Source organism: Rhinoderma darwinii, chromosome 5 (genome assembly GCF_050947455.1).
Source record: "Rhinoderma darwinii isolate aRhiDar2 chromosome 5, aRhiDar2.hap1, whole genome shotgun sequence".
NCBI lineage: Eukaryota > Metazoa > Chordata > Amphibia > Anura > Rhinodermatidae > Rhinoderma > Rhinoderma darwinii.
In genome coordinates this window covers 72,509,891-72,537,456 of record NC_134691.1, presented here as the reverse complement: position 1 = coordinate 72,537,456, position 27,566 = coordinate 72,509,891, and the positions used below count along the sequence as shown (strand labels likewise).

Here is a 27,566-nt window from a genome sequence, read left to right as displayed (position 1 = left end):
GTCAATCCTGGACCAGGACTGTTGAGCGTGGGAGTAATGTGTAAATTCCCGGGCATCCGGGTTACCCCTTCTCCAGGGATCTATTAAGTGTATTCTTTCCATCAGAGGTCCCAACACTCGGTCCTGTTTTCTGGGAGCCCCTGTTGGAATGGATCCCGTGCTTTGTGAACTGTGTGTGCGTCTATCCTCCTTGTGATCAGAAACTGAATTAAAGTCACCTCCCACTATTTTGTGCTGGACATTATCTGACATAAGGGCCCTTTCCAAACCATTGAAAAACTCAATATTATCACTATTAGGTCCATACACATTATAAATGCTTAATACCCCACATGGTGTGCTTAGAGTAATATGGAGCAGTCGCCCTTCCTTATCTGCATCAGTATGAATTACCTCGTGTACCAGGTTTCTATTTATTAAAATAAGTACCCCCGCTTTACGGCCACAAGCTGAAGAGCCGTATACTTGGCCCACCCACAACTTTTTCATGCGGTGGAAGTCGCTCTCCTCCAAATGTGTCTCCTGAAGAAGAGCGATGTCCGTATGGAGTTTTTTTAAGTGACGGAGTACCATCATTCTCTTGTTAGGGGACCTAAGCCCCTTTACATTCCACGAGGTCAGCTGCATAAAGTGGGCGTTCCGAAAAGGTTCACAATTGACTGGTCATAAATATCTAATTCTAGGCAAGCGTGCTTTGCTGCCTTGGTAGCCGCCCGGCGGCGTCTGCTCCAGATTGCTCCCAACATTACAATAACAACATTTACATTCGGTGCCAGAAAATTGGCACAACCTTTAACAACAAAATGCCCATCCAGGAATGTCACCAGCATTTCCTGTGAGACAAACTTTAAATTGGCATACATAACTTCACTTTTTTCTGGTCTGTGACCCCTCCCCCCCTCCCCTTCCCGCCATCTTTTCGTGATATATTGGAACTTAACATTTTAATTTTTAAAGTATCAAAAAATAAGTTGTGCTTCCTATACAACACGGGTACAAGTGCTTATGCCTATTATAGCAGGAATTTTGTCGGCATAATATCCCACCAGAACCAATTGCCACATTAATATATAAGGCACAATCAAATGCGCTCATGGAGCCTCTATGCGATACTTATCAGTCCGGGATGGTTGCAAGCCGGTTTTCTGAGCGTTGTCGATGTGGCACATACTTTTTTTAACTTTTTTTTAACTTTATTACTTTGTCCCATTAGGGGACTTGAGGGCAGGAGGCCCTGATCGCTATTCTAATACACTGCACTACATGCGTAGTGCAGTGTATTAGAACTGTCAGCTACTCACTGACAGCAAGCATAGTGGGTCCTGACGTTGTCAGGACCCACTAGGCTTCCGTCGATGGCAGAGCCGGACGCCATTGTTTGGTGTCCGGTTGCCATAGCCACCATCGCCAGCCGCTATCGCGTAGCAGGCTGGCGATTGTAGCTTAACCCCTAAAAAGCCGTGATCACTATTGAACACGGCTTTTAAGGGGTTAACCAGCGGGGACACAGCGATCGGTCCCCGCTGTAGGAGCTGTGACAGCTGCTGTACGAGACAGCAGCGTCACAGCTCCTGTATGTGTCGGGAGGACGGCCGAAATGGCCTTTATCCCCGCGACGTAATAATCCGTCGCTGAGCGCTAACGATACAGTTAGCGCGACGGATTATTACGTCGCTGAGCGCGAAGGGGTTAAATTAATCAGAAATACACTCTATACATTGTTAATGTGCTAAATGACTATTCTAGCTGCAAACGTCTGGTTTTTAATGCAATATCAACATAGGTGTATAGAGGCCCATTTCCAGCAACCATCACTCCAGTGTTCTAATGGTACATTGTGTTTGCTAACTGTGTTAGAAGGCTAATGGATGATTAGAAAACATTTGAAAACCCTTGTGCAATTATGTTAGCACCGCTGTAAACAGTTTTGCTGTTTAGAGGAGCTATAAAACTGACCTTCCTTTGAGATAGTAGAGAATCTGGAGCATTACATTTGTGGGTTCCATTAAACTCTCAAAATGGCTAGAAAAAGAGAGCTTTCATGTGAAACTCGACAGTCTATTCTTGTTCTTAGAAATGAAGCGCTTCTGCCACTTCGTTTGAGCAATATGTGTGGGGTTTTTTGTGCTCGGACCCCCACCAGTCAAAACTTCTGACATGTCACTACGTTTAGTTACCCTTTAAATACTTTTGTGTCAAAAAATACAAAAGTATTGTAAGGTTGATACCTTTATTGGAGAAGGAGCCAGTGTGCTCTGATAGCTTGCAGCATCATTTTTATGGTTAGCCAATAAAGGGTGCATGCCTACGATACAAATCTCTTTTTAAACAAAAGTATTCCTCATTCTTCACACAAATTTATTTGGGATCCCTCTTTTAGAAAACATCCCTTTTTCCATCAATATGGTAGAAGTTAAGGAATTTATAATCTGCCTGCAATCGATATTTAGCAATTATTTTGCGAGCTTGGTAGAAATTTTTTGCAATAGCCAATTCATCCATATTATCTCCCAAGACATAGCCAAAAAAGCCTAAAAAAACCTATTCTCGGTTCCAGAGGGATAGCTATTCCAAATACTCTGTTAACTAATCCTGCTACATCTTTTCTGAATCCAGCTAATTAATCAGAGGACCAAAACATGTATTTAAGGTCTGCCCTTTCCTCTCTAGATCTAGGGCACTTAGCATTTAATCTCAACGCCATTTTCCATAAGACCCAAGGTGTTCTGTAAACTATATTTATCAAGAATAAATGTGACCTGTGTTGGGCCGCATTAAGGGACAGTATAGGCCCTATTACACCGGCTGCTGTAGCGAGCGCCGATCAACAAGACATCGTTGATCGGCGCTCATTTGTTCCTGTCACAAGGCGCTATGGATGCTGACGAGCGGTCGTTACTTCATTTGTCCCTATACGTTATTATCATGTTAGCAGAGCGTCTCCCTGTTTACACAGGGAGATGTGCTGCCGACAACGATATTTAACTTTTTAAAAACGATACGATCAGCAGATGATCGCGCTCGTTCATCTGCTGATCCATGCCCTGTTTACACAGGGCAATTATCGGCAACGAGCGTTCTATGAACCATTGTCTGCCCGATAATCGCCCAGTGTAAAACCATCTTATCTCTGGGGATGCTACCACCTCATCCCATATCTCCTTAGGTAAGGGCCCTATGTTATTTTCCCATTTTAGTCTGACAGGTGACATTAGGTCTCCTAGATGGTCAGACAGGAGCCTCCTATACACCAGAGATCATTCCCTATGAAGATAGTGTATTCTTTCCTGTGTCATATGAGTTTCTTGCAATCCTATAATCGCTGGAGAGAGTTATTTGAGACATTCATATATAGCATACATTTAGTAGCCTGCCTAATACCCGGTATGTTCCTTAAAACAAAGTCTATGTGATTCGCCTTAAACAGTCATCTACAGGTCCTTTTTTAACTCTGCAGTTTCAATGTCTTACTAGTCACGGATAGAAAACCACTGGTGTTTCCTCCATGTTATAAGCAGACACAGATACTGCTACTATCTCTAGGTATAAGGACCCCTCCAAACAGCTTCCTATGTCTCAGCCAAAGTGGATCTGACATGGGGGAAGTGCGATACTGGGGTAACTATTTCAAGTGGACTTAGGCTTTAATTATCCCTTCCACTCAGCCGGCAACTAAGGCATCAAGACTAGTAGTATACATGCTGTAGCAAGACATCTTTTGTTCTATATACATTGATAGTCAGATGACCCCTACAGAAACAGATGGGCAATAGTTAATTATAACAAAAACTTGAAGGTATGTACATTTTCTTGTTTGCTTGAATCATTTACAGAAGGTTTCATATTGTGTTCAGAAAAAATATGTCAAGAACAACTGTTCAGACTTGTGAATAGAGACCAGAACAGGACAATCCGCAGTCGCTCACTTAATGAATGTACTCCTCGCTGAATGGAGCCAGGGACATGAATGTCATTGGAGTCCAGTGCTGGCAGAGAGCTAATTTTCTAGAAGACAATGGAGGCCCAATTAGCGGGACTACCTGACTAGGCTAAGGACTATGGTGTAATTAAAGAACATTTTGTTAACTCCTTAATTACTATCTGAGAAATTATATTTATCCAAAGTATCAAAATTGAGAACCAAGACTGTTGACATATTTTAGAGAAAACAATTGAGTTGTATATAATGTTTAATTATGCAATAATGACAAAGTGGTACATGATTTTGCAGAATAATTGCAGTATTTTCATTTATCGGTTTACACCGCAGCTGTAATAATGCTACTTCCATAAAAGTCAATATCACCCAGAGAGGAATAATGGAAAATGTCTTATTCGAACTAAGTGTGGAAAAGTAAAAAGACAAAATAAAAACCAAAGCAACACAACTCTGAATGGATAATGTGCGCACAGCAGGTAAAGATGCTTATGTGACAAGAGAAAAAAGCTTTCCATTATAACACTATACCTTTATTTCACAGAAATCTATAACTTATGTACAACAGTATAGAGGATCAAACAGGGCTGGATGTTTTATTTCAGATATTAAAGAACGTAACACCATGTAACATTTATTAAAAATCATTGAATCTGGATTAGACAACCCCTATTCAGATTACTGTTCATAAACAGACAAATTGATAACTGGGGGTGTCAGAGGTGGTAGCCCCCACAATTAGTTGCTATCACTAGACACCCAACAGTAAGCATAAAGCGTCCATTGGAAACAAAATTACACGCCCTGATCTCAATTGTATTGCTTTACCCCCAGTCAAAGAAACCCCTTTCCACTGGCTTAAAGAGGCTCTGTCACCAGATTTTGCAACCCCTATCTGCTATTGCAGCAGATAGGCGCTGCAATGTAGATTACAGTAACGTTTTTGTTTTTTTTAAAACGAGCATTTTTGGCCAAGTTATGACCATTTTTGTATTTATGCAAATGAGGCTTGCAAAAGTCCAAGTGGGCGTGTTTAAAGTAAAAGTCCAACTGGGCGTGTATTATGTGCGTACATCGGGGCGTTTTTACTACTTTTACTAGCTGGGCGTTCTGACGAGAAGTATCATCCACTTCTCTTCAGAACGCCCAGCTTCTGGCAGTGCAGATCTGTGACGTCACTCACTTCCTGCCCCAGATCCTGCATCGTGTCGGCCACATCGGCACCAGAGGCTACAGTTGATTCTGCAGCAGCATCAGCGTTTGCAGGTAAGTAGCTACATCGACTTACCTGCAAACGCTGATGCTGCTGCAGAATCAACTGTAGCCTCTGGTGCCGATGTGTCCTCGCTCGTCCGACACGATGCAGGACCTGTGAGTGACGTCACGGCGTGATCTCTCGAGAACACGCTGTGTGTCTGCACTGCCAGAAGCTGTGCGTTCTGAAGAGAAGTGGATGATACTTCTCGCCAGAACGCCCAGCTAGTAAAAGAAGTAAAAACGCCCCGATGTACGCACATAATACACGCCCAGTTGGACTTTTACTTTAAACACGGCCACTTGGACTTTTGCAAGCCTCATTTGCATAAATACCAAAATGGTCATAACGGCCAAAAATGCTCGTTTTTTAAAAATAAAAACGTTACTGTAATCTACATTGCAGCGCCTATCTGCTGCAATAGCAGATAGGGGTTGCAAAATCTGGTGACAGAGCCTCTTTAACATTCAGGAGATTATTAAAGAGCATTAAAGAGGTTGTCTATCCAGTTATACCTTATAAGAATAATGTTAGAACAAAAAGGTTACATCTAAGGACAAAAAGTGTCCAGAAACGTTAGATAAACGCTGGCCGAACTCTGCAAATTTGGTAGGACTGGCTGACCATTTAATGTGTATGGGGGTTTCCCAAGTCTCCCCTGATGCCAGGTGTCAGGGGAAAGAAGTATCGGGCGTGTTGGATTTTAACATGCCCGACCCTTTGTTCTAATGGGAGATAAGATGTAGCCTTTCTCTCCATCGCGTAAACATGCTGTAAAGGATCTGCCAGACACAGCTTCTGTGTCGACGCCCGTGGTTAATCAGTCTGCATCTGCTCCTAGGTCTGATAGAGTGACTCGATCTGCTACCACTCAGGCTGGTAGGCTGAGGAGTGGGAGAGCCTATCACAGCCTGACCAGATGGTTCTAGCTCCCGTCCTCGGTCTATGTATACCTTCATTTGCTTCTTGTCTTTGCCTGTGATTCTCTCTTGTTTCCTGGCTCTGCTGTTTCAGCTATTACTATTGACCTCAGCTTCATTTTGACCCTGGCTTTACTGACTACGCTCCTGCTCTGCGTTTGATACCTCGTACACTCCTGGTTTGACTCGGCTCGTTCACTACTCTTGTTGCTCACAGTGTTGCCGTGGGCAACTGCCCCTTTTCCCTTAGATTCTGTGTTCCCTTGTCTGTTTGTCTGTCGGGCACATATTGAGCGTAGGGACCGTCGCCCAGTTGTACGCCATCGCCGAGGACAGGTCGTGCAAGTAGGCAGGGACTGAGTGGCGGGTAGATTAGGGCTCATCTGTCTGTCTCCCTACCCCGTCATTACACATGCACTCTTGGCCGAGTGTGCCTGTGTATGAGTGGGGTCGGGAGAAAAAGCTGTCTAAGGTGTATGGCCACCTTAATGCCTCATGCACATAGCATATGAATTTGGAGGTATATGGAGATATGGTACTGCCTAATATAAGTCGATGCGTGCCGTATTACGACCCTGTACAACTAGGCAGTTATACGGTACAGTAACACGGTATTTGGTATTTTAAAGAAAACATTTAAGAATTATATGGACAACAGCATTCAATTACGAAAAAGCGCAATGTGAAAACACCAAGTAAATACTACATGTATGGTTTATACATACGGTTATTTCATGTCATTTTTTGAATTTATAAATATACTGCTTCAAAATCCCGGTGATTGGAATCATACATCAACTTATTGTCACTCTGCTGTAATGTAACAGCTCTGTGACATCCAGGCGCTCACTGCTCGGGATGTGTAACTCCAGCATGAAGGTTGTAATAGGGCTGCTATAGAGGTGTATGAGCCCTCTTGTGTATCTCTGTATGACTCCGATTTCATACGTATTCATATGCATTCTGTACAAAATCGACAGGAAAAAAAAAAGTGGAATGCTCCATCGGATGCTGTATGTACACACGGAGTCTATTGGAGCCTGTACGGCAGTGCACGGAGGCTATCCGGCTCTGTACTAAACGGGGCGGTATGGCTTTGTACTAAGGAGCCATGTAGCCTCCGGCCACTGCTACGGGCACAGGGTCCTATTATGTGTATGAGCCCTTACTGAGGTTTTTCCAAAGAGTACAACCATACAAGGTCTAGATACACGTTTTCCTCTTAACTTGTTTAATGTCAGATTTTAACATTAATTTTAATATCCAAAATGTTTAAAGAAATTCAGGGAACTCAACCAGTGGAAAATGAACTTCATCCTTGGAATTTTTAAAAATAGCCATTATCAATGGTAAGGAAAAGCATATCACGATAAGAGGCAGGCAGCAGAGGAAACTTTAAGAAAGTTTATAATCCAGTCACTTAGGAGCCAGAAGTGCAGATTTCAGAGTCTATGTTCCATTATTTGTCCTTTTCCTACATTTCGCCTGTAGCTCTTATTCCATTGAACATACAATTATGTTACCCAACCCCCTCCAGAACACTCAGGGGAACTAACCCCCATGGCTAACTTCCTGCCTAGGTTGCTGCCTTTTATTAACTTGCACTGTGATACAATGATTCTGCCTCTGGTATACACTCGCTTATATTGGTTATTAGTATTATTTATGCCACTAATTGGTGGGATGAATAAAATAAAAATGTATTTGATTAAATGCCAATAGCATATTTTTTTGGAAAGAAGACTATAACAGAATAGACAACTCTTCCCTCCTTGGCACTGAGCACCCTTTGAGAACGTGCAGAGAATTTAACCTTTGTTTCTTCTCTCATCAGTATGCAAGCACAGTGCCCACTACTCTTAGCTTGCCTTTGACCAATGCATGTAGAACTCATTAGACCGGATGAAAGAGATACTACAGGCACCGTTACTAAGAAAGAGAGACAGTGATCAAACTTAAACCACTAGGGCAGTGTTTTTACACCTGGAAAATACCACACTATTAAAGGCTTAGCCTGTAATATTCCTTAAGGATGACTACATTAAAACACAAATGGAATTTAAAATAACATTATTAACTTTCCCACATATATAAAACCAAACTATATTTACCGTTCGTATATAAAATGATATTTGGAGCGTACATGTGTATATTTTATTCAAAGGTAAAAACAAATTATTTTTAAAGGAGCTCTATAAAAAAAAATGTAAATTGATAAAACAACTGAGCACATGTAGTACTCAAGCAGCTAATACTTAAAATAATTCGACAGTGGCTGGAAATCATCCCATCTAAAGGGAGTTAAAGAGTTATATGCACCCACAAGGTACTCTACTTGTAGACAATATATCTATGAACATGGATATTTTGCTTTCCCTGTGCAAACCAAGTGCAAGGTCCAAAGAACACTATGGGGCCCTGAGTTTTTAAACTATCAAATCTACATCATCTAGTCTCACTAGTATACCTACGACCCTAACTAGAGAGATAAAATAAAACAAGCTTTAAGTTCTAAGGTTTAATATGAATAATAGTTAGAGATCAAAAGTGTCTATGAAAATAGCAATGTCCCAGTGCATAAAAGAAAATGAATGAATCTGTGCATAGTTTCATTATCCCCCAGGGTCCATGGTAATTTGAATTACACACTGTCCAAGTAGGAGAACTAATGACAAGATATTCAGTCTCCTATAATGGGGAACAGGATGTGATTTGTATGGTCCCTTTACTTTTGCATTTTTTTAGGTCCAAAAAAACTCACCAAGTAAAATTATTCTGAATCCAATATACAGTAGACAGAGGAAAGAAAGACACGACGAGCACATAAAAGGATCCTATAAATCTCATACAGACAAAAGAACCACTTTTAACAAGGGAATTCTGCTTGCCGTGTTTGCGGTCTGTCTCAGTTTTACTAAAAGAAACAAAAAACAACTACAAATTATAGACTAAAAAGATGGTAAGTTTAGTCTTTGGAATACTACACAGCAGCGCCTGCTGGGAGTTGTATTTCAAACTTGAGAGCTACAAGTTCCAACCGATAAGTTGCGAAATGAATGGAGAAACAATATTTCATTTAAAAAAAAATTCTGCTGTCCAAAACTTAATTTCTCAGTGGAAGAGCTATGGTTCACCTGACACTTAAAATTTGCTCCCCAAAGGCTGATCTCAGGGACCTTTGCTAGAGGGAAAGTGGGTATTGTATATTTACATACAGATTATGTATTTCCATATAGCTGTCTATTGGCAGGGGCTGGGAGTTCTAGCTTTGCAACAGCTGAAGAGCCACAGGTCAGAGATCGCTGATAAAGTGCAATATACTGTAGGTGCATACAAGGCCACCTATATCGTCATTCTTGCTGGGAGCGTGAAAAACAAAACATTCCTCTTACCTACAGTAATAGCAGCAGTCCCTGAAGCCAGGTCTTGGATGATTAACTTTTCACATACAGTATATCAGGTCGTTTTAATTAGTCCTTTAATTAGTCCTTTAATTAGTCCTCCCATTGCAATTGGGAGTAACTTCCCACATTCAGAACAAAAATGTACTTGAGTCCTTCAAACACACCAGTAGCAGGAAATCACTTGTGCCTACATGATCACTGTTAATGACAACCCTTTTTACCACTAAAGCTAACTCAAATCAAGCATTTTCCATATCCAGGATACTCACTCAACGTGAGATTCCACCCTACTTCTGCTCTGCCAATATCTTTTCCTCTCTACTACTCTAATCATGTTCCCAACCTCTCTGGACTTTCTCCACTCCCAAACCTACCTTTCTCTTGTCCCATCGTCTCTTGAATTCCCTTCATGCTATCTACCAATCTCCAACCCACCAAACCGCTAAACGCACCTTGAAAACTGGTCTGGAGTCTAATTTATTTAGGTCTGGTTTGAGGTCTGGACTAATTTGGGGTTCTATATATAATTTGGAGTATGGTTTGGTGTCTGAGTTAATTTTGGTTCTGGTCTGGGGTTTGTATTTATTAAGGGGTCAACTTTTTAATTCATTTAGGGTGTATGGTCTGAGGTCTAAATTAATTTGGGGGTCTGGTCTGGGGTCTGAATTTCGGGGTCTGATCTGGGGTCTGAAATTATTTAAGAGTCTAGTCAGAGTTTGAATTATTTTTGGAGTGTGGTCTGGGATCTATATTATAAACCAATATGGAGAGCAACCACAATTCCCAACCAATTCATCAGAAATGCCCTGTAAAACTTTATGTGGAGGGAGGCGTACATTTGCCAAGTTAATACAGAATATCAATGGCATTGACTCACTAAATGGAAATACTAACCTAAAAAGAAACAGAAGACACCAATACAATATAAAAGATCTAAATTTTATTGAAGTACAAAAACATAAAACAAAATATATGTTAAAATTCACAGATGATTTCCAGTGTGATAAGTGGACACCAGCCAGCAACAAGCTTGGATGGGCAAATAGCTTTACAGATTATGTCACAGCATATAACACTATTTAAAGAGGCTCTGTCACCACATTATAAGTGTCCTATCTCCTACATAAGGAGATGGGCGCTATAATGTAGGTGACAGCAGTGCTTTTTATTTAAAAAAAAAACGATCTATTTTCACCACGTTATTAGCGATTTTAGCTTTATGCTAATGAGTTTCTCAATGGACAACTGGGCGTGTTTTACTATTGACCAAGTGGGCGTTGTACAGAGGAGTGTATGACGCTGACCAATCAGCGTCATGCACTTCTCTCCAGTCATTTTGTCAGCGCATAGGGATCCTTTTAGATCAGTATGTGCTGTCTTATACGAACACATTAACGATACTGAAGTGTTTAGACAGTGAATAGACATTCCACGGGATGTCTATTCACAATCTCTGCACTTCGTTAATGTTTCTGTGGTAGTTACAGCAGAGCAAACGTAATCCTGCGAGATTACGCTGTAAATGACAGGTTACAACGAGAAGACGCTTGCTCCATCTTTTACGGGAACTGGGCTAGGTAACTACAATTTTTGGTTTGCGGGGCTGTGTGGCACTATGTACATGGGGTCACTATGTACACTATGTGGCACTATCTACAGTGGGGGGCTGTGTGGCACTATCTAAAGTGGGGGCTGTGTGGCATTATCTACAGTGGGGGGCTGTGTGTGGCACTATCTACAATAATGGGGGATGTGTGGCAGTGTTTACAGTAGGGGGCTGTTTGTGGCATTTTATACAAGACGGGGGCTGTGTGGCACTATCTACAAGAGGGGGGCTGTGTGACACTATCTACAAAGGGGGGCTGTGTGGCACTATCTACAAGAGGGGAGGCTGTGTGGCACTATTTACAGTGGGGGGGGCTGTGTGGTATTATTTACAGTGGGGTGTGGCTGTGTGGCATTGTTTACAGTTGGAGGCTGTGTGTGACACTATCTACAAGAGGGGGGATGTGTGGCACTATCTACAAGAATAGGGGGCTGTGTGGCACTATTTACAGTGGGGGCTGTGTGTGGCACTTTCTACAAGAGGGGGGCTGTGTGGCCCTATCTACAATGGGGGGCAGTGTGGCACTATCTATAAGAGGGGAGGCTGTGTGGTACTATCTACAGTAGGGGGCTGTGTGGCACAATGTACAGTATTTGGCTGTGTGGTACTGTCTACAGTGGGGGGCTGTGTGTGACACTATCTACAAGAGGGGGCTGCTGTGTGGCACTATCTACAAGAGGGGGCTGTGTGGCACTATCTACAAGAGGGGGCTGCCGTGTGGCACTATCGACAAGAGGGGGGCTGTGTGGCACTATCTACAAGAGGGGGCTATGTGGCACTATCTACAAGAGGGGGCTGCCGTGTGGCACTATCGACAAGAGGGGGGCTGTGTGGCACTATCTACAAGAGGGGGGCTGTGTGTCACCATCTATAAGTGGGGGCTGCTGTGTGGCACTATCGACAAGAGAGGGGGCCGTGTGGCACTATCTACAAGAAAGGGCTGTGTGGCACCATCTACAAGAGGGGTGCTGTGTGTCACCATCTAATAGAGGGGGCTGAAGTGTGGCACTATCGAGAATAGAGGGGGCTGTGTGGCACTATCTACAAGAGGGTGGTGTGTGGCACTATCTACAAGTGGAGGGTTGTGTGGCACTATCTACAAGAGGGGGGCTGTGTGGCTCTATCTACAAGAGGGGGGCTGTGTGGCACTATCTACAAGAAGGGGGCTGTGTGGCTCTATCTACAAAAGGGGGCTGTATGGCACTATCTACAAGAGGGGGGCTGTGTGGCACTATCTACAATAAGGGGGCTGTGTCCCTCTCTCCACTGCTCTCCACATGGATTCTGCGTTCAGTTCTAGATATAGAGCAGGGACCCGCATCTATCAGACATTTTTGGCATTTCCTGTGGATATATATTCAGGAAAACAGCAGCACAGCCATAAAAAATTGAGTGGGAAAGGACAACTCCCCAAACATGGGTGGTGCACGCAGTAAAGAATCCCAGATCCAAGGGAGACAATCAATATGCAATCGAAGAAAGGAACTGCAGCGCTCAAGATAATCCAATGAAGTGTATTTGATTTATTCACCAAGTATAAAAACACTTGCAATGTTTCAACCCAATGCTTGATAAAGACCCATTCATGGGTTGAAACATTGCAAGTGTTTTTATGCTTGGTGAATAAATCAAATACACTTCATTGGATTATTTTGAGTTCTGCAGCTCGTTTCTTCGATTGCATATTTCCTGTGGATATGCCATAAATGTCTAAGATCGGAAAAGTCCTTTAAGTCATAAGGTCTGCAGAGCGCTTGTGTAGGACTGGTGTCTACCACTATATGGTCACTATGTGGTGGTAATATTGGTCTTTGCTTTACTACACAATTAAGAGTGGTCACATTATTTCTATATAGCTGACGGGTGCGCCCCAAGAATTATTTCCTCTGGTAGGTCCAAATACTCCTGTGCACCCTGGCCCTTATATGTGACCCTGCCCAGTGCCTGAGCAATGTTCTTGTTGTTGCTAACCCAGTGTTAGTCTGCAAAGATTCCGTAGCCTGTTCTTGAAACCAGTCCAATGTCCATGTCAAGTCCAGTGTCCGTGACAACTTCAGTATCCTTGTCCGGTGTCTGTGCCCAGTGCCCGAGACAAGTCAGCTTCCAATAATCCAGCACAAGCCAGCTTCCAGCTATCCAACACCAGTCTGCCATCCAGATACCACCCACCAGTGACTGTCCTATATTTGTTTGGCCAGCTACTACTCCATTAGGACGGAGTGGCCCAGTGGGTCCACAACCACGGTAGACGTTACAGAATGTTATCATCTGCTTGAATTCCCAAATTTTCCTGTCATTCCTAAAATGACTCTTCAGTATTAGGAATTTATGAGCCACTATATGGACACACGTCACATCCCCCATCAGACTGACTCCAGATCCCTTATCTCCTAAAACATCACCCCTATAACCTCAGTTTTATTGCCCCGGCTTATCTTAATGATGTATCACCTCATGTACTAATTGTCTTTGTGTAACATCTTAAATGTTGTGCTTTTTTCTAAGACATTCATTTGTAAACTGCTAGAAGAAGGGGCCTGTGTGCTCTGTAAGCCGCATATAGAATTTTTCTGGTTAGCCAATAAAGGTATCATACCTATAATACTTTTGTCTTTTTTGACACAAAAATATTTAACGTTGCATAATTGTTTCTGGCTAACACGGTGCTACTCGACATTTGTGTGGGAAATAGACTCCAGATCTATTCAGCAGGAACAGTTCTATTGAGACGTACTGTATACATTTACATCCTTTTAATAGCCCCTGTTACAGAAGTGTCCAGGATTAGCTTCAGCCCAGGCATGCATGTACCACAGTCATCACACTGTCTCTTTATTCTCCTCAGTACAATTGGGTGCTGTTTGCTTTGTGTTATCGAGGGACATGGCATCACAACACATTCCCAGAGACCATAAAACAGTCAAGTTGAAAAGGAACCATTGCAAGGTGAAAGCTGCCGATATGTCAGATTATACAAATGCTTCTCTTTTCATAAACAATCAAAAGACTGCAAAATGTCATCGCACTTTCCAGCTCTGCCTCTCTTTACCTAACAGCAAACCTAAAGGCAGGGATAGACGGAACACTGAGGAATTGGGGGTCATTCCAAAAGTCAACTTGACTTTATGGACCAGCAGTAAAAAGTTTTATAGACATCAAAAGAAAACAACTCAAACAGGCTCTGTCACCACATTATAAGTGCCCTATCTCCTATATAAGGAGATGGGCGCTATAATGTAGGTGACAGTAATGCTTTTTATTTAGAAAAACGATCTATTTTGACCACTTTATGAGCGATTTCTAGCTTTATGCTAATGACTTTCTTAATGCCCAAGTGGGCGTGTTTTTACTTTAGACCAAGTGGGCGTTGTACAGAGGAGTGCATGACGCTGACCAATTAGCATCATGCACTTCTCTCCATTCATTTACACTGCACTAGCGATATAGTTATATCGTTATGTACAGCCACATACACAAACACTAACATTACTGTAGTGTCCTGATAATGAATATACATCACTACCAGCCTGGACGTGATGTTTATTCAGAATCCTGACACGTCTGTAGCGTCTCCGTGAGATTTACAGCAAGGCAAACGTAATCTTGCGAGATTACAATGTAACCTGTCATTTCAAACGAGATTACGTTTGCCTTGCTGGAATCTCACAGAAAAGATTCAGAAGTGTCAGGATTCTGAATAAACATCACATCCAGGCTGGTAGTGATATATATTCATTATCAGGACACTGCAGTAATGTTAGGGTTTGTGTATGTAGCTGCACATAGCGATATAACTATATCGCTAGTGAAGTGTAAATGAATGGAGAGAAGTGCATGACGCTGATTGGTCAGCGTCATACACTCCTCTGTACAATGCCCACTTGGTCTAAAGTAAAAACACGCCCACTTGGTCTAAAGTAAAAGCACGCCCACTTGGGCATTAAGAAACTCATTAGCATAAAGTTAAAAATCGCTCATAAAGTTGTTTTAAATAGATCGTTTTTCGAAATAAAAAGCATTACTGTCACCTTCATTATAGCGCCGATCTCCTTATGTAGGAGATAGGGCACTTATAATGTGGTGACAGAGTCTCTTCAAGTCAAAAGACAGCAGCAAACTCTAGGAGCATTGATTACATGGTTCCAATTATATGTCCAACCGTGCCTAAAGCCATTCTACATTTTACAAATATGTCTCAGTGTGATGGCAGGAAGGAGGTGAAGGGAAAGTGAGCCCTAATCTACCCACCGCCCTGTCCCTGCCTACTTGCAACGACCCGCCCTAGGCGACGAGGTACAACTGGGCGGCGGTCCCTACGCTGTCTAAGTGCACAGGAAAACAAACAGGGAACACGCAAGGGAAGGGGCAGTAGCCACGGAACGCCACAAGGAAACGGAGCGGCGAACGAACAGTCAGGACCAGGACGAAGTGAGTAACCCGAGCGGGCACGGAGACAGAAGCAAGCCAGGGGCGAAGCAAAGCAAAGCAAGTCAAGTCAAGGAGAACTGCAGCAAGGCAGAAGCACGGCAGAAGCAGGCTGGAGCAAGCAGCAGAGGGGCCAGGAATCCAAAAGAATAACAAGCAATGAGGAAGAGAAAACTGCAGGTATAAATGGACAGGGGGCGGAGCTAACTCTGACTGACCAGGCCGCGATAGGCTCTCCCACTCCTGAGCCTGCCACCCTGATTGGTGGGAGCCGGTGTCAGTCTAAGAGGTCTGGCCTCAGGTGTCGACTGATTAACCCTGGGAGTCTCCACAGACGTAGTGCCTGGCAGATCCTTTACAGTACTCCCCCTTTTATGAGGGGCCACCGGACCCTTACTAAGAGGACCCGGTTTAGTGGGGAAGAGAAGGTGGAACCTCCTGACCAATACCCCAGCGTGAACATCTCGAGCAGGTACCCAAGTCCTCTCCTCCGGCCCGTATCCTCTCCAATGGACCAGGTACTGGAGGGAGCCCTGGATCATCCTACTGTCCACAATCTTGGCCACCTCGAATTCCACCCCCTCAGGGGTTAGAACGGGAACAGGAGGTTTCCTAGAGGGGGACCAGGACGGGGAGCAGCGTTTAAGGAGGGAAGCATGAAAGACGTCGTGTATGCGGAAGGATGGGGGCAGCTCCAGACGGAAGGATACAGGGTTGAGGACTTCAATGACCTTATAAGGCCCAATAAATCGGGGAGCAAACTTCCTGGACGGGACCTTAAGGCGCAAGTTCCTGGACGACAACCAGACCAAATCCCCGACGACAAACCGGGGGTTAGCAGAACGTCTACTATCCGCCTGAATCTTTTGTGCGCTCTGGGACGCCTCTAGGTTCTTCTGAACCTGGGCCCAGACAGTGCACAGTTCCCGATGAACATCCTCTACCTCAGGATTATTGGAACAACCAGGGGAGACGGAGGAGAACCTTGGGTTAAACCCGAAATTACAGAAAAACGGGGAGACCCCTGACGAGTTACTGACCCGGTTATTCAGGGAAAATTCAGCAAGGGGAAGGAATGAGACCCAATCGAATTGACAGTCAGAGATGAAACACCTTAAATATTGTTCCAGGGATTGGTTGGTCCTTTCCGTTTGGCCATTGGTTTCGGGATGGAAGGCGGAGGAGAAGGACAGATCAATCTCCAACTTTTTACAAAAGGCTCTCCAAAATAAGGAAACAAATTGTACCCCTCTGTCCGAAACGATATTGACTGGGGCCCCATGGAGACGCAGGATGTGTTTCACAAACAAAGAAGCTAACGTCTTGGCGTTAGGTAGCTTCTTAAGGGGCACAAAGTGGCACATCTTGCTGAAGCGGTCGACTACCACCCACACCACCGACTTGCCCTGAGATGGAGGCAAATCGGTGATAAAATCCATGGAGATATGGGTCCAAGGTCTCTGGGGAATGGGCAAGGGACGTAGTAGGCCCGCAGGTCGGGACCTAGGGGTTTTGGACCTAGCGCAAACCTCACAAGCGGCGACGTAAGCCCTAACATCTTTAGGCAACCCAGGCCACCAATAGTTTCTGGTAATGAGGTGTTTGGTGCCCAAGATGCCAGGATGACCAGATAGAGCGGAGTCATGGTTTTCCCTGAGTACCCTCAGCCGGTATTGCAGAGGAACAAACAGTTTGTCCCCAGGGACGTTCCCGGGAGCTGCACCCTGATCAGCCGCGATATCAGAAGCTAAATCAGAATCCGTGGCAGAGACGATTATACCAGGGGGTAAAATACAAGCGGGATCCTTCTCGGAAGGAGGATTGGCCATGAAACTACGTGACAGAGCATCAGCCTTAATATTCTTGGACCCAGCCCTATAGGTAACCAAGAAATTAAATCTGGTAAAGAATAGTGCCCACCGAGCTTGTCTAGGATTAAGCCTCCGGGCCGATTCTAGGAAAACCAGATTCTTGTGATCCGTAAGGACCGTTACCTGGTGTCTGGCCCCCTCCAGGAAGTGCCGCCACTCCTCAAAAGCCCATTTAATGGCTAGAAGTTCGCGGTTGCCAATATCATAGTTACTCTCCGTGGGCGAAAACTTCCTAGAGAAGTAAGCACAGGGGCGGAGATGGGTGAGGGAGCTGGTACCCTGGGACAAGACGGCCCCCACTCCCACCTCGGAAGCGTCAACCTCCACAATAAATGGCTCCTCTTGGTTGGGCTGAATCAGCACGGGGGCGGAGATAAAGCACTTCTTGAGAGTCTCAAAGGCCTGGACGGCCTCAGGGGGCCAATGGAGGACATCAGCACCCTTGCGGGTAAGGTCCGTAAGAGGCTTGGCGACGACCGAGAAGTTGGCAATAAATCTCCTGTAATAGTTGGCGAACCCTAAAAAACACTGTAACGCCTTAAGGGAGGCAGGTTGGACCCATTCCGCCACAGCTTGAACCTTGGCAGGGTCCATGCGGAATTCATGAGGAGTGAGGATTTGCCCTAAAAATGGTATCTCCTGTACCCCAAAGACACATTTTTCAGTCTTAGCAAACAGATTATTCTCCCGAAGGACCTGGAGCACCTTCCTGACATGCTCCACGTGAGAGGACCAGTCCTTGGAAAACACCAGTATGTCATCAAGGTACACAACAAGAAAATTACCCAGGTACTCTCTCAGGATTTCATTAATAAAATTCTGGAAGACAGCAGGGGCGTTACACAACCCAAAGGGCATGACCAGGTATTCGAAATGACCCTCGGGTGTGTTGAACGCAGTTTTCCACTCATCCCCCTCTTTGATGCGGATAAGGTTATATGCCCCCCGTAGATCGAACTTAGAAAACCATTGGGCTCCCTGAACCTGATTAAAAAGATCCGGAATCAAAGGAAGTGGGTACTGGTTCCTTACAGTGACCTTATTCAGGTTACGATAATCAATGCACGGCCTAAGACCACCATCCTTCTTCCCCACGAAGAAGAAGCCAGCACCTACAGGAGAAGTCGAGGGGCGAATGAAACCCTTGGCCAGGCATTCCTGGATATACACCCTCATGGCTTCACGTTCAGGACATGAAAGATTAAATATCCTACCTTTAGGAAGCTTGGCACCAGGCACCAAATCGATAGCGCAATCGTAATCTCTATGGGGGGGCAACACCTCGGAGGCCTCCTTAGAGAACACATCGGCGAAGTCCTGAACGAACTCAGGAAGCGTGTTTACCTCCTCCCGGGGAGAAATAGAGTTAACAGAAAGACATGACATAAGACATTCATTACCCCATTTGGTGAGATCCCCAGTATTCCAATCAAACGTGGGATTATGCAACTGCAACCAGGGAAGGCCTAAAACCAGATCAGACGATAATCCCTGCATTACCAGTACAGAGCACTGCTCCAAATGCATGGAGCCAACCAGGAGTTCAAAAACAGGAGTATGCTGAGTAAAATAACCATTAGCAAGGGGGGTAGAGTCGATTCCTACTACAGGGATAGGATAAGGTAAATCAATACAAGGCATCTTTAGAGACATAGCAAATTCCACAGACATGATATTAGCAGATGAGCCAGAATCCACGAAAGCACTGCCCGTGGCAGACCGGCCAGCAAACGAGACCTGAAAGGGAAGCAAAATTTTATTGCGTTTCACATTGACGGGAAATACCTGTGCGCCCAAGTGACCTCCCCGATGATCACTTAGGCGCGGAAGTTTTCCGGCTTCTTATTCTTGCGCCTGGGACAGGTGTTCAGTAGATGCTTGTCGTCCCCACAGTAGAAGCAGAGACCGTTCATTCTGCGAAACTCCCTACGTTGTCGAGGGGACATGGAGGCCCCGAGTTGCATAGGTACCTCCGAGTCCTCCGTGGAGGGGCGAGGAGGCGGGACCTCGGGGGGGATCGCAGAAAAGTCAGAGGGGAGCACACTGAAGCGTTCTAGCTGACGTTCCCTGAGACGTCGGTCAAGTCGTACTGCTAGGGCCATAACCTGGTCAAGGGAGTCAGACGAGGGGTAGCTAACCAGCAGATCCTTCAGGGCGTCAGATAATCCTAACCTAAACTGGCACCTTAGGGCCGGATCGTTCCACTGAGAAGCTACGCACCACTTCCTAAAATCAGAACAGTATTCCTCAACCGGTCTCCTACCCTGACGTAAGGTCACCAACTGACTCTCGGCTAAAGCAGTCCTGTCAGTCTCGTCGTAAATGAGTCCGAGGGCAGAGAAAAAACGATCAACAGAGGAAAGTTCAGGGGCGTCAGGAGCCAAGGAGAAGGCCCACTCTTGGGGCCCTTCCTGGAGTCGGGATATGATGATACCCACCCGCTGGTTCTCGGAACCTGAGGAGTGGGGCTTAAGGCGGAAATATAGTCTGCAACTCTCCCGGAAGGAGAGAAACGTCTTACGGTCCCCTGAAAACCGGTCAGGTAACTTGAGGTCGGGTTCTAGAGGTGAGGTGGTGCGCCCAACCCTTTGGGCCAGGGCCTGGACCTGTAGGGAGAGGCCCTGCATCTGCTGGGTCAGGGTCTCAAGGGGGTCCATGATAGCGACAGCGTAGGAGAAATGGTAGACTAGGTAAGGGCTTGTTATTCTGTGATGGCAGGAAGGAGGTGAAGGGAAAGTGAGCCCTAATCTACCCACCGCCCTGTCCCTGCCTACTTGCAACGACCCGCCCTAGGCGACGAGGTACAACTGGGCGGCGGTCCCTACGCTGTCTAAGTGCACAGGAAAACAAACAGGGAACACGCAAGGGAAGGGGCAGTAGCCACGGAACGCCACGAGGAAACGGAGCGGCGAACGAACAGTCAGGACCAGGACGAAGTGAGTAACCCGAGCGGGCACGGAGACAGAAGCAAGCCAGGGGCGAAGCAAAGCAAAGCAAGTCAAGTCAAGGAGAACTGCAGCAAGGCAGAAGCACGGCAGAAGCAGGCTGGAGCAAGCAGCAGAGGGGCCAGGAATCCAAAAGAATAACAAGCAATGAGGAAGAGAAAACTGCAGGTATAAATGGACAGGGGGCGGAGCTAACTCTGACTGACCAGGCCGCGATAGGCTCTCCCACTCCTGAGCCTGCCACCCTGATTGGTGGGAGCCGGTGTCAGTCTAAGAGGTCTGGCCTCAGGTGTCGACTGATTAACCCTGGGAGTCTCCACAGACGTAGTGCCTGGCAGATCCTTTACAGTACTCCCCCTTTTATGAGGGGCCACCGGACCCTTACTAAGAGGACCCGGTTTAGTGGGGAAGAGAAGGTGGAACCTCCTGACCAATACCCCAGCGTGAACATCTCGAGCAGGTACCCAAGTCCTCTCCTCCGGCCCGTATCCTCTCCAATGGACCAGGTACTGGAGGGAGCCCTGGATCATCCTACTGTCCACAATCTTGGCCACCTCGAATTCCACCCCCTCAGGGGTTAGAACGGGAACAGGAGGTTTCCTAGAGGGGGACCAGGACGGGGAGCAGCGTTTAAGGAGGGAAGCATGAAAGACGTCGTGTATGCGGAAGGATGGGGGCAGCTCCAGACGGAAGGATACAGGGTTGAGGACTTCAATGACCTTATAAGGCCCAATAAATCGGGGAGCAAACTTCCTGGACGGGACCTTAAGGCGCAAGTTCCTGGACGACAACCAGACCAAATCCCCGACGACAAACCGGGGGTTAGCAGAACGTCTACTATCCGCCTGAATCTTTTGTGCGCTCTGGGACGCCTCTAGGTTCTTCTGAACCTGGGCCCAGACAGTGCACAGTTCCCGATGAACATCCTCTACCTCAGGATTATTGGAACAACCAGGGGAGACGGAGGAGAACCTTGGGTTAAACCCGAAATTACAGAAAAACGGGGAGACCCCTGACGAGTTACTGACCCGGTTATTCAGGGAAAATTCAGCAAGGGGAAGGAATGAGACCCAATCGAATTGACAGTCAGAGATGAAACACCTTAAATATTGTTCCAGGGATTGGTTGGTCCTTTCCGTTTGGCCATTGGTTTCGGGATGGAAGGCGGAGGAGAAGGACAGATCAATCTCCAACTTTTTACAAAAGGCTCTCCAAAATAAGGAAACAAATTGTACCCCTCTGTCCGAAACGATATTGACTGGGGCCCCATGGAGACGCAGGATGTGTTTCACAAACAAAGAAGCTAACGTCTTGGCGTTAGGTAGCTTCTTAAGGGGCACAAAGTGGCACATCTTGCTGAAGCGGTCGACTACCACCCACACCACCGACTTGCCCTGAGATGGAGGCAAATCGGTGATAAAATCCATGGAGATATGGGTCCAAGGTCTCTGGGGAATGGGCAAGGGACGTAGTAGGCCCGCAGGTCGGGACCTAGGGGTTTTGGACCTAGCGCAAACCTCACAAGCGGCGACGTAAGCCCTAACATCTTTAGGCAACCCAGGCCACCAATAGTTTCTGGTAATGAGGTGTTTGGTGCCCAAGATGCCAGGATGACCAGATAGAGCGGAGTCATGGTTTTCCCTGAGTACCCTCAGCCGGTATTGCAGAGGAACAAACAGTTTGTCCCCAGGGACGTTCCCGGGAGCTGCACCCTGATCAGCCGCGATATCAGAAGCTAAATCAGAATCCGTGGCAGAGACGATTATACCAGGGGGTAAAATACAAGCGGGATCCTTCTCGGAAGGAGGATTGGCCATGAAACTACGTGACAGAGCATCAGCCTTAATATTCTTGGACCCAGCCCTATAGGTAACCAAGAAATTAAATCTGGTAAAGAATAGTGCCCACCGAGCTTGTCTAGGATTAAGCCTCCGGGCCGATTCTAGGAAAACCAGATTCTTGTGATCCGTAAGGACCGTTACCTGGTGTCTGGCCCCCTCCAGGAAGTGCCGCCACTCCTCAAAAGCCCATTTAATGGCTAGAAGTTCGCGGTTGCCAATATCATAGTTACTCTCCGTGGGCGAAAACTTCCTAGAGAAGTAAGCACAGGGGCGGAGATGGGTGAGGGAGCTGGTACCCTGGGACAAGACGGCCCCCACTCCCACCTCGGAAGCGTCAACCTCCACAATAAATGGCTCCTCTTGGTTGGGCTGAATCAGCACGGGGGCGGAGATAAAGCACTTCTTGAGAGTCTCAAAGGCCTGGACGGCCTCAGGGGGCCAATGGAGGACATCAGCACCCTTGCGGGTAAGGTCCGTAAGAGGCTTGGCGACGACCGAGAAGTTGGCAATAAATCTCCTGTAATAGTTGGCGAACCCTAAAAAACACTGTAACGCCTTAAGGGAGGCAGGTTGGACCCATTCCGCCACAGCTTGAACCTTGGCAGGGTCCATGCGGAATTCATGAGGAGTGAGGATTTGCCCTAAAAATGGTATCTCCTGTACCCCAAAGACACATTTTTCAGTCTTAGCAAACAGATTATTCTCCCGAAGGACCTGGAGCACCTTCCTGACATGCTCCACGTGAGAGGACCAGTCCTTGGAAAACACCAGTATGTCATCAAGGTACACAACAAGAAAATTACCCAGGTACTCTCTCAGGATTTCATTAATAAAATTCTGGAAGACAGCAGGGGCGTTACACAACCCAAAGGGCATGACCAGGTATTCGAAATGACCCTCGGGTGTGTTGAACGCAGTTTTCCACTCATCCCCCTCTTTGATGCGGATAAGGTTATATGCCCCCCGTAGATCGAACTTAGAAAACCATTGGGCTCCCTGAACCTGATTAAAAAGATCCGGAATCAAAGGAAGTGGGTACTGGTTCCTTACAGTGACCTTATTCAGGTTACGATAATCAATGCACGGCCTAAGACCACCATCCTTCTTCCCCACGAAGAAGAAGCCAGCACCTACAGGAGAAGTCGAGGGGCGAATGAAACCCTTGGCCAGGCATTCCTGGATATACACCCTCATGGCTTCACGTTCAGGACATGAAAGATTAAATATCCTACCTTTAGGAAGCTTGGCACCAGGCACCAAATCGATAGCGCAATCGTAATCTCTATGGGGGGGCAACACCTCGGAGGCCTCCTTAGAGAACACATCGGCGAAGTCCTGAACGAACTCAGGAAGCGTGTTTACCTCCTCCCGGGGAGAAATAGAGTTAACAGAAAGACATGACATAAGACATTCATTACCCCATTTGGTGAGATCCCCAGTATTCCAATCAAACGTGGGATTATGCAACTGCAACCAGGGAAGGCCTAAAACCAGATCAGACGATAATCCCTGCATTACCAGTACAGAGCACTGCTCCAAATGCATGGAGCCAACCAGGAGTTCAAAAACAGGAGTATGCTGAGTAAAATAACCATTAGCAAGGGGGGTAGAGTCGATTCCTACTACAGGGATAGGATAAGGTAAATCAATACAAGGCATCTTTAGAGACATAGCAAATTCCACAGACATGATATTAGCAGATGAGCCAGAATCCACGAAAGCACTGCCCGTGGCAGACCGGCCAGCAAACGAGACCTGAAAGGGAAGCAAAATTTTATTGCGTTTCACATTGACGGGAAATACCTGTGCGCCCAAGTGACCTCCCCGATGATCACTTAGGCGCGGAAGTTTTCCGGCTTCTTATTCTTGCGCCTGGGACAGGTGTTCAGTAGATGCTTGTCGTCCCCACAGTAGAAGCAGAGACCGTTCATTCTGCGAAACTCCCTACGTTGTCGAGGGGACATGGAGGCCCCGAGTTGCATAGGTACCTCCGAGTCCTCCGTGGAGGGGCGAGGAGGCGGGACCTCGGGGGGGATCGCAGAAAAGTCAGAGGGGAGCACACTGAAGCGTTCTAGCTGACGTTCCCTGAGACGTCGGTCAAGTCGTACTGCTAGGGCCATAACCTGGTCAAGGGAGTCAGACGAGGGGTAGCTAACCAGCAGATCCTTCAGGGCGTCAGATAATCCTAACCTAAACTGGCACCTTAGGGCCGGATCGTTCCACTGAGAAGCTACGCACCACTTCCTAAAATCAGAACAGTATTCCTCAACCGGTCTCCTACCCTGACGTAAGGTCACCAACTGACTCTCGGCTAAAGCAGTCTTGTCAGTCTCGTCGTAAATGAGTCCGAGGGCAGAGAAAAAACGATCAACAGAGGAAAGTTCAGGGGCGTCAGGAGCCAAGGAGAAGGCCCACTCTTGGGGCCCTTCCTGGAGTCGGGATATGATGATACCCACCCGCTGGTTCTCGGAACCTGAGGAGTGGGGCTTAAGGCGGAAATATAGTCTGCAACTCTCCCGGAAGGAGAGAAACGTCTTACGGTCCCCTGAAAACCGGTCAGGTAACTTGAGGTCGGGTTCTAGAGGTGAGGTGGTGCGCCCAACCCTTTGGGCCAGGGCCTGGACCTGTAGGGAGAGGCCCTGCATCTGCTGGGTCAGGGTCTCAAGGGGGTCCATGATAGCGACAGTGTAGGAGAAATGGTAGACTAGGTAAGGGCTTGTTATTCTGTGATGGCAGGAAGGAGGTGAAGGGAAAGTGAGCCCTAATCTACCCACCGCCCTGTCCCTGCCTACTTGCAACGACCCGCCCTAGGCGACGAGGTACAACTGGGCGGCGGTCCCTACGCTGTCTAAGTGCACAGGAAAACAAACAGGGAACACGCAAGGGAAGGGGCAGTAGCCACGGAACGCCACGAGGAAACGGAGCGGCGAACGAACAGTCAGGACCAGGACGAAGTGAGTAACCCGAGCGGGCACGGAGACAGAAGCAAGCCAGGGGCGAAGCAAAGCAAAGCAAGTCAAGTCAAGGAGAACTGCAGCAAGGCAGAAGCACGGCAGAAGCAGGCTGGAGCAAGCAGCAGAGGGGCCAGGAATCCAAAAGAATAACAAGCAATGAGGAAGAGAAAACTGCAGGTATAAATGGACAGGGGGCGGAGCTAACTCTGACTGACCAGGCCGCGATAGGCTCTCCCACTCCTGAGCCTGCCACCCTGATTGGTGGGAGCCGGTGTCAGTCTAAGAGGTCTGGCCTCAGGTGTCGACTGATTAACCCTGGGAGTCTCCACAGACGTAGTGCCTGGCAGATCCTTTACACTCAGTTTACTGACCACTAAATATTTGGTCCATGAGAGTAGATCTAGAGGGCCATCCACAGAAGGACCTTATGGATATAATCTGTATATACACACTTTGTACACTGCTATATGGACCAGTGTAAAGGCCAATGATCGGGCAAACGAGCGTTCATTGGCTGATCTGCTCGTTTATGTGGCTAACAAAATTGTCGCTAGTCGGCAGCACATCTCCCTGTGTAAAGAGGGAGATGTGCGGCCGACATGATGCAAATGCGTGGGGACGCATGATCGTAGTAATGATCCCATACATTACTGATCATTGCTTCTTATGAAAGGAACAAACAAGCGCCGATCAATGAGCTGTCTTGTCGATCGGCAGTCATTTTCAAGGCCTGTTTCAGAGGACCCTTAGTGAACACACAGTCCCTCCTGCAGCTTTGACCCCAAAATATACAATCATTGACCAAGTTTCAAGATAATGTACATTGCAAACTCAGGGTTCTTTAATGCTCAGTAAATAACGCTAGAGACTAAGCAATTCTTATAGTCAGAAAGTAGTAGTGTGAACAGGGTGAATGGAGCCTTGAGGATACGTTGATAGCCTAACATAACAATATTGCTACTCATTTTCCTATTGCGAATGCTCCATGTAAATCAAGTATTATCAGCATCAGCTCCACGCCTCTGCCCCTTATGAACTTGTTCAACCATCCGCAGAATATAGACTGCATTTACATTTGTGAATGGACTGTTCTAAGCAGAGGCTCAAGGTCTGGTCCTTTGGTGAATGTAAACTTTAGATGTATTTTGCTGACAGTGTCTGCATTATTTGGGGTTGCCACAGCCCCAAAAACTTTTTTACAGGGTTCATGTATACAGATTTATTTTGTTTACACACACAAATGTACATATAAATAGTGAACTACCTGGAGATAGATATATATGAGATAGAAAGAGAGAGAGAGATAAGATAGATAGATAGATAGATAGATAGATAGATAGATAGATAGACAGACAGACAGACAGACAGACAGACAGACAGACAGGCAGACAGACAGACAGACAGATAGATAGATAGATAGATAGATAGATAGATAGATAGATAGATAGATAGATAGATAGATAGATAGATAGATAGATAGATGATAGTTTATTATTATTATTATTATTATTAATAATAATTATCATCATCCTTGGCTGCAGTTTTACATCATTCCATCTTGCGATCTCCCCTGTACTTTAGATATTAGTTATTCTGCCCAGTCTATGTCTATTGTTGGAGTTTCTTTGGTGCTTTCCTATAATCCAGTTACTCAGGCTGGCTGAGCAGTGATAGAAGACACCCCCTCCCCCATCTCCCCATCACACAACTCACCGAGACAAGGAACTCCAGGGTCCCCACATAGTCCCTCTCAGTCTTGAGAAGTTCGCTGAGAACACACACCCTGAGACGAAGTTGCCTGTCCAGGTCCTTGCTGCTCTCCACCTTCCCATCAGCCTTATGTTCCTCTGTCATGTTATATTCCAGGACTCAGTGCTGATCCTCCAGCGATCACTTAGCCCAGCGCAGAAAGTTCTCCAGAGTTAGGTAGATCCTCCTAGACTAGTGCAGGACTGTCTCCTTCAGATGCAGGCTCATCTTTCCCTGATCAAATCTAATCATCCAGATGTAACACAGAAAAGTTCCCCTGTGCCTGCAGATCTCCAGTCAGAGGTTTAGGAGCAGAGCAAGTAATTTGGAGATTAATCAAAAGATTGTCTCCATGTGACTCCAGCCCCTTCATCCTGGAACCAGCCCCCATCACCCCCCTCTGCTCCAGTGTTGTCCCCTCCTTCATCCTCCAATGAATGGCAGGAAAGAGAGCAGAAACCTTGGGAAGTAGAATGTGCCAACAATGCCAGCTCTGCACAATCCCAGAGCACAGTGTAACAGGGGGCATGGGTGTCAGCGGAATGTCAGCAGCCCAAGTGCTGGGCAAACTTGCAGCACTTCTTTCAACTCAAGAAAGTTGTAAAGTTGTGCAGAAGCCTCAGAGTTTTACTTTCCTCCAGATTCATAACTTCTGCAAA

General features: G+C 46.2%; 1 protein-coding gene across 2 annotated transcripts in view; it reads right to left on the bottom strand.

Moving 5' to 3' along the window:
- PREX2 (phosphatidylinositol-3,4,5-trisphosphate dependent Rac exchange factor 2) overlaps window positions 1–27,231 on the bottom strand; it is a 340,136-nt gene extending 312,905 nt beyond the window's left edge. For both annotated transcript variants that reach the window (XM_075826126.1, XM_075826128.1), the window contains exon 1: window positions 26,872–27,231. In XM_075826126.1, the coding sequence (XP_075682241.1) occupies window positions 26,872–27,012 (141 nt within the window). In that variant the 5' untranslated portion in view covers window positions 27,013–27,231. The remainder of the gene's footprint in view (window positions 1–26,871) is intronic.
- Between the last annotated feature and the right edge of the window lie 335 nt (window positions 27,232–27,566).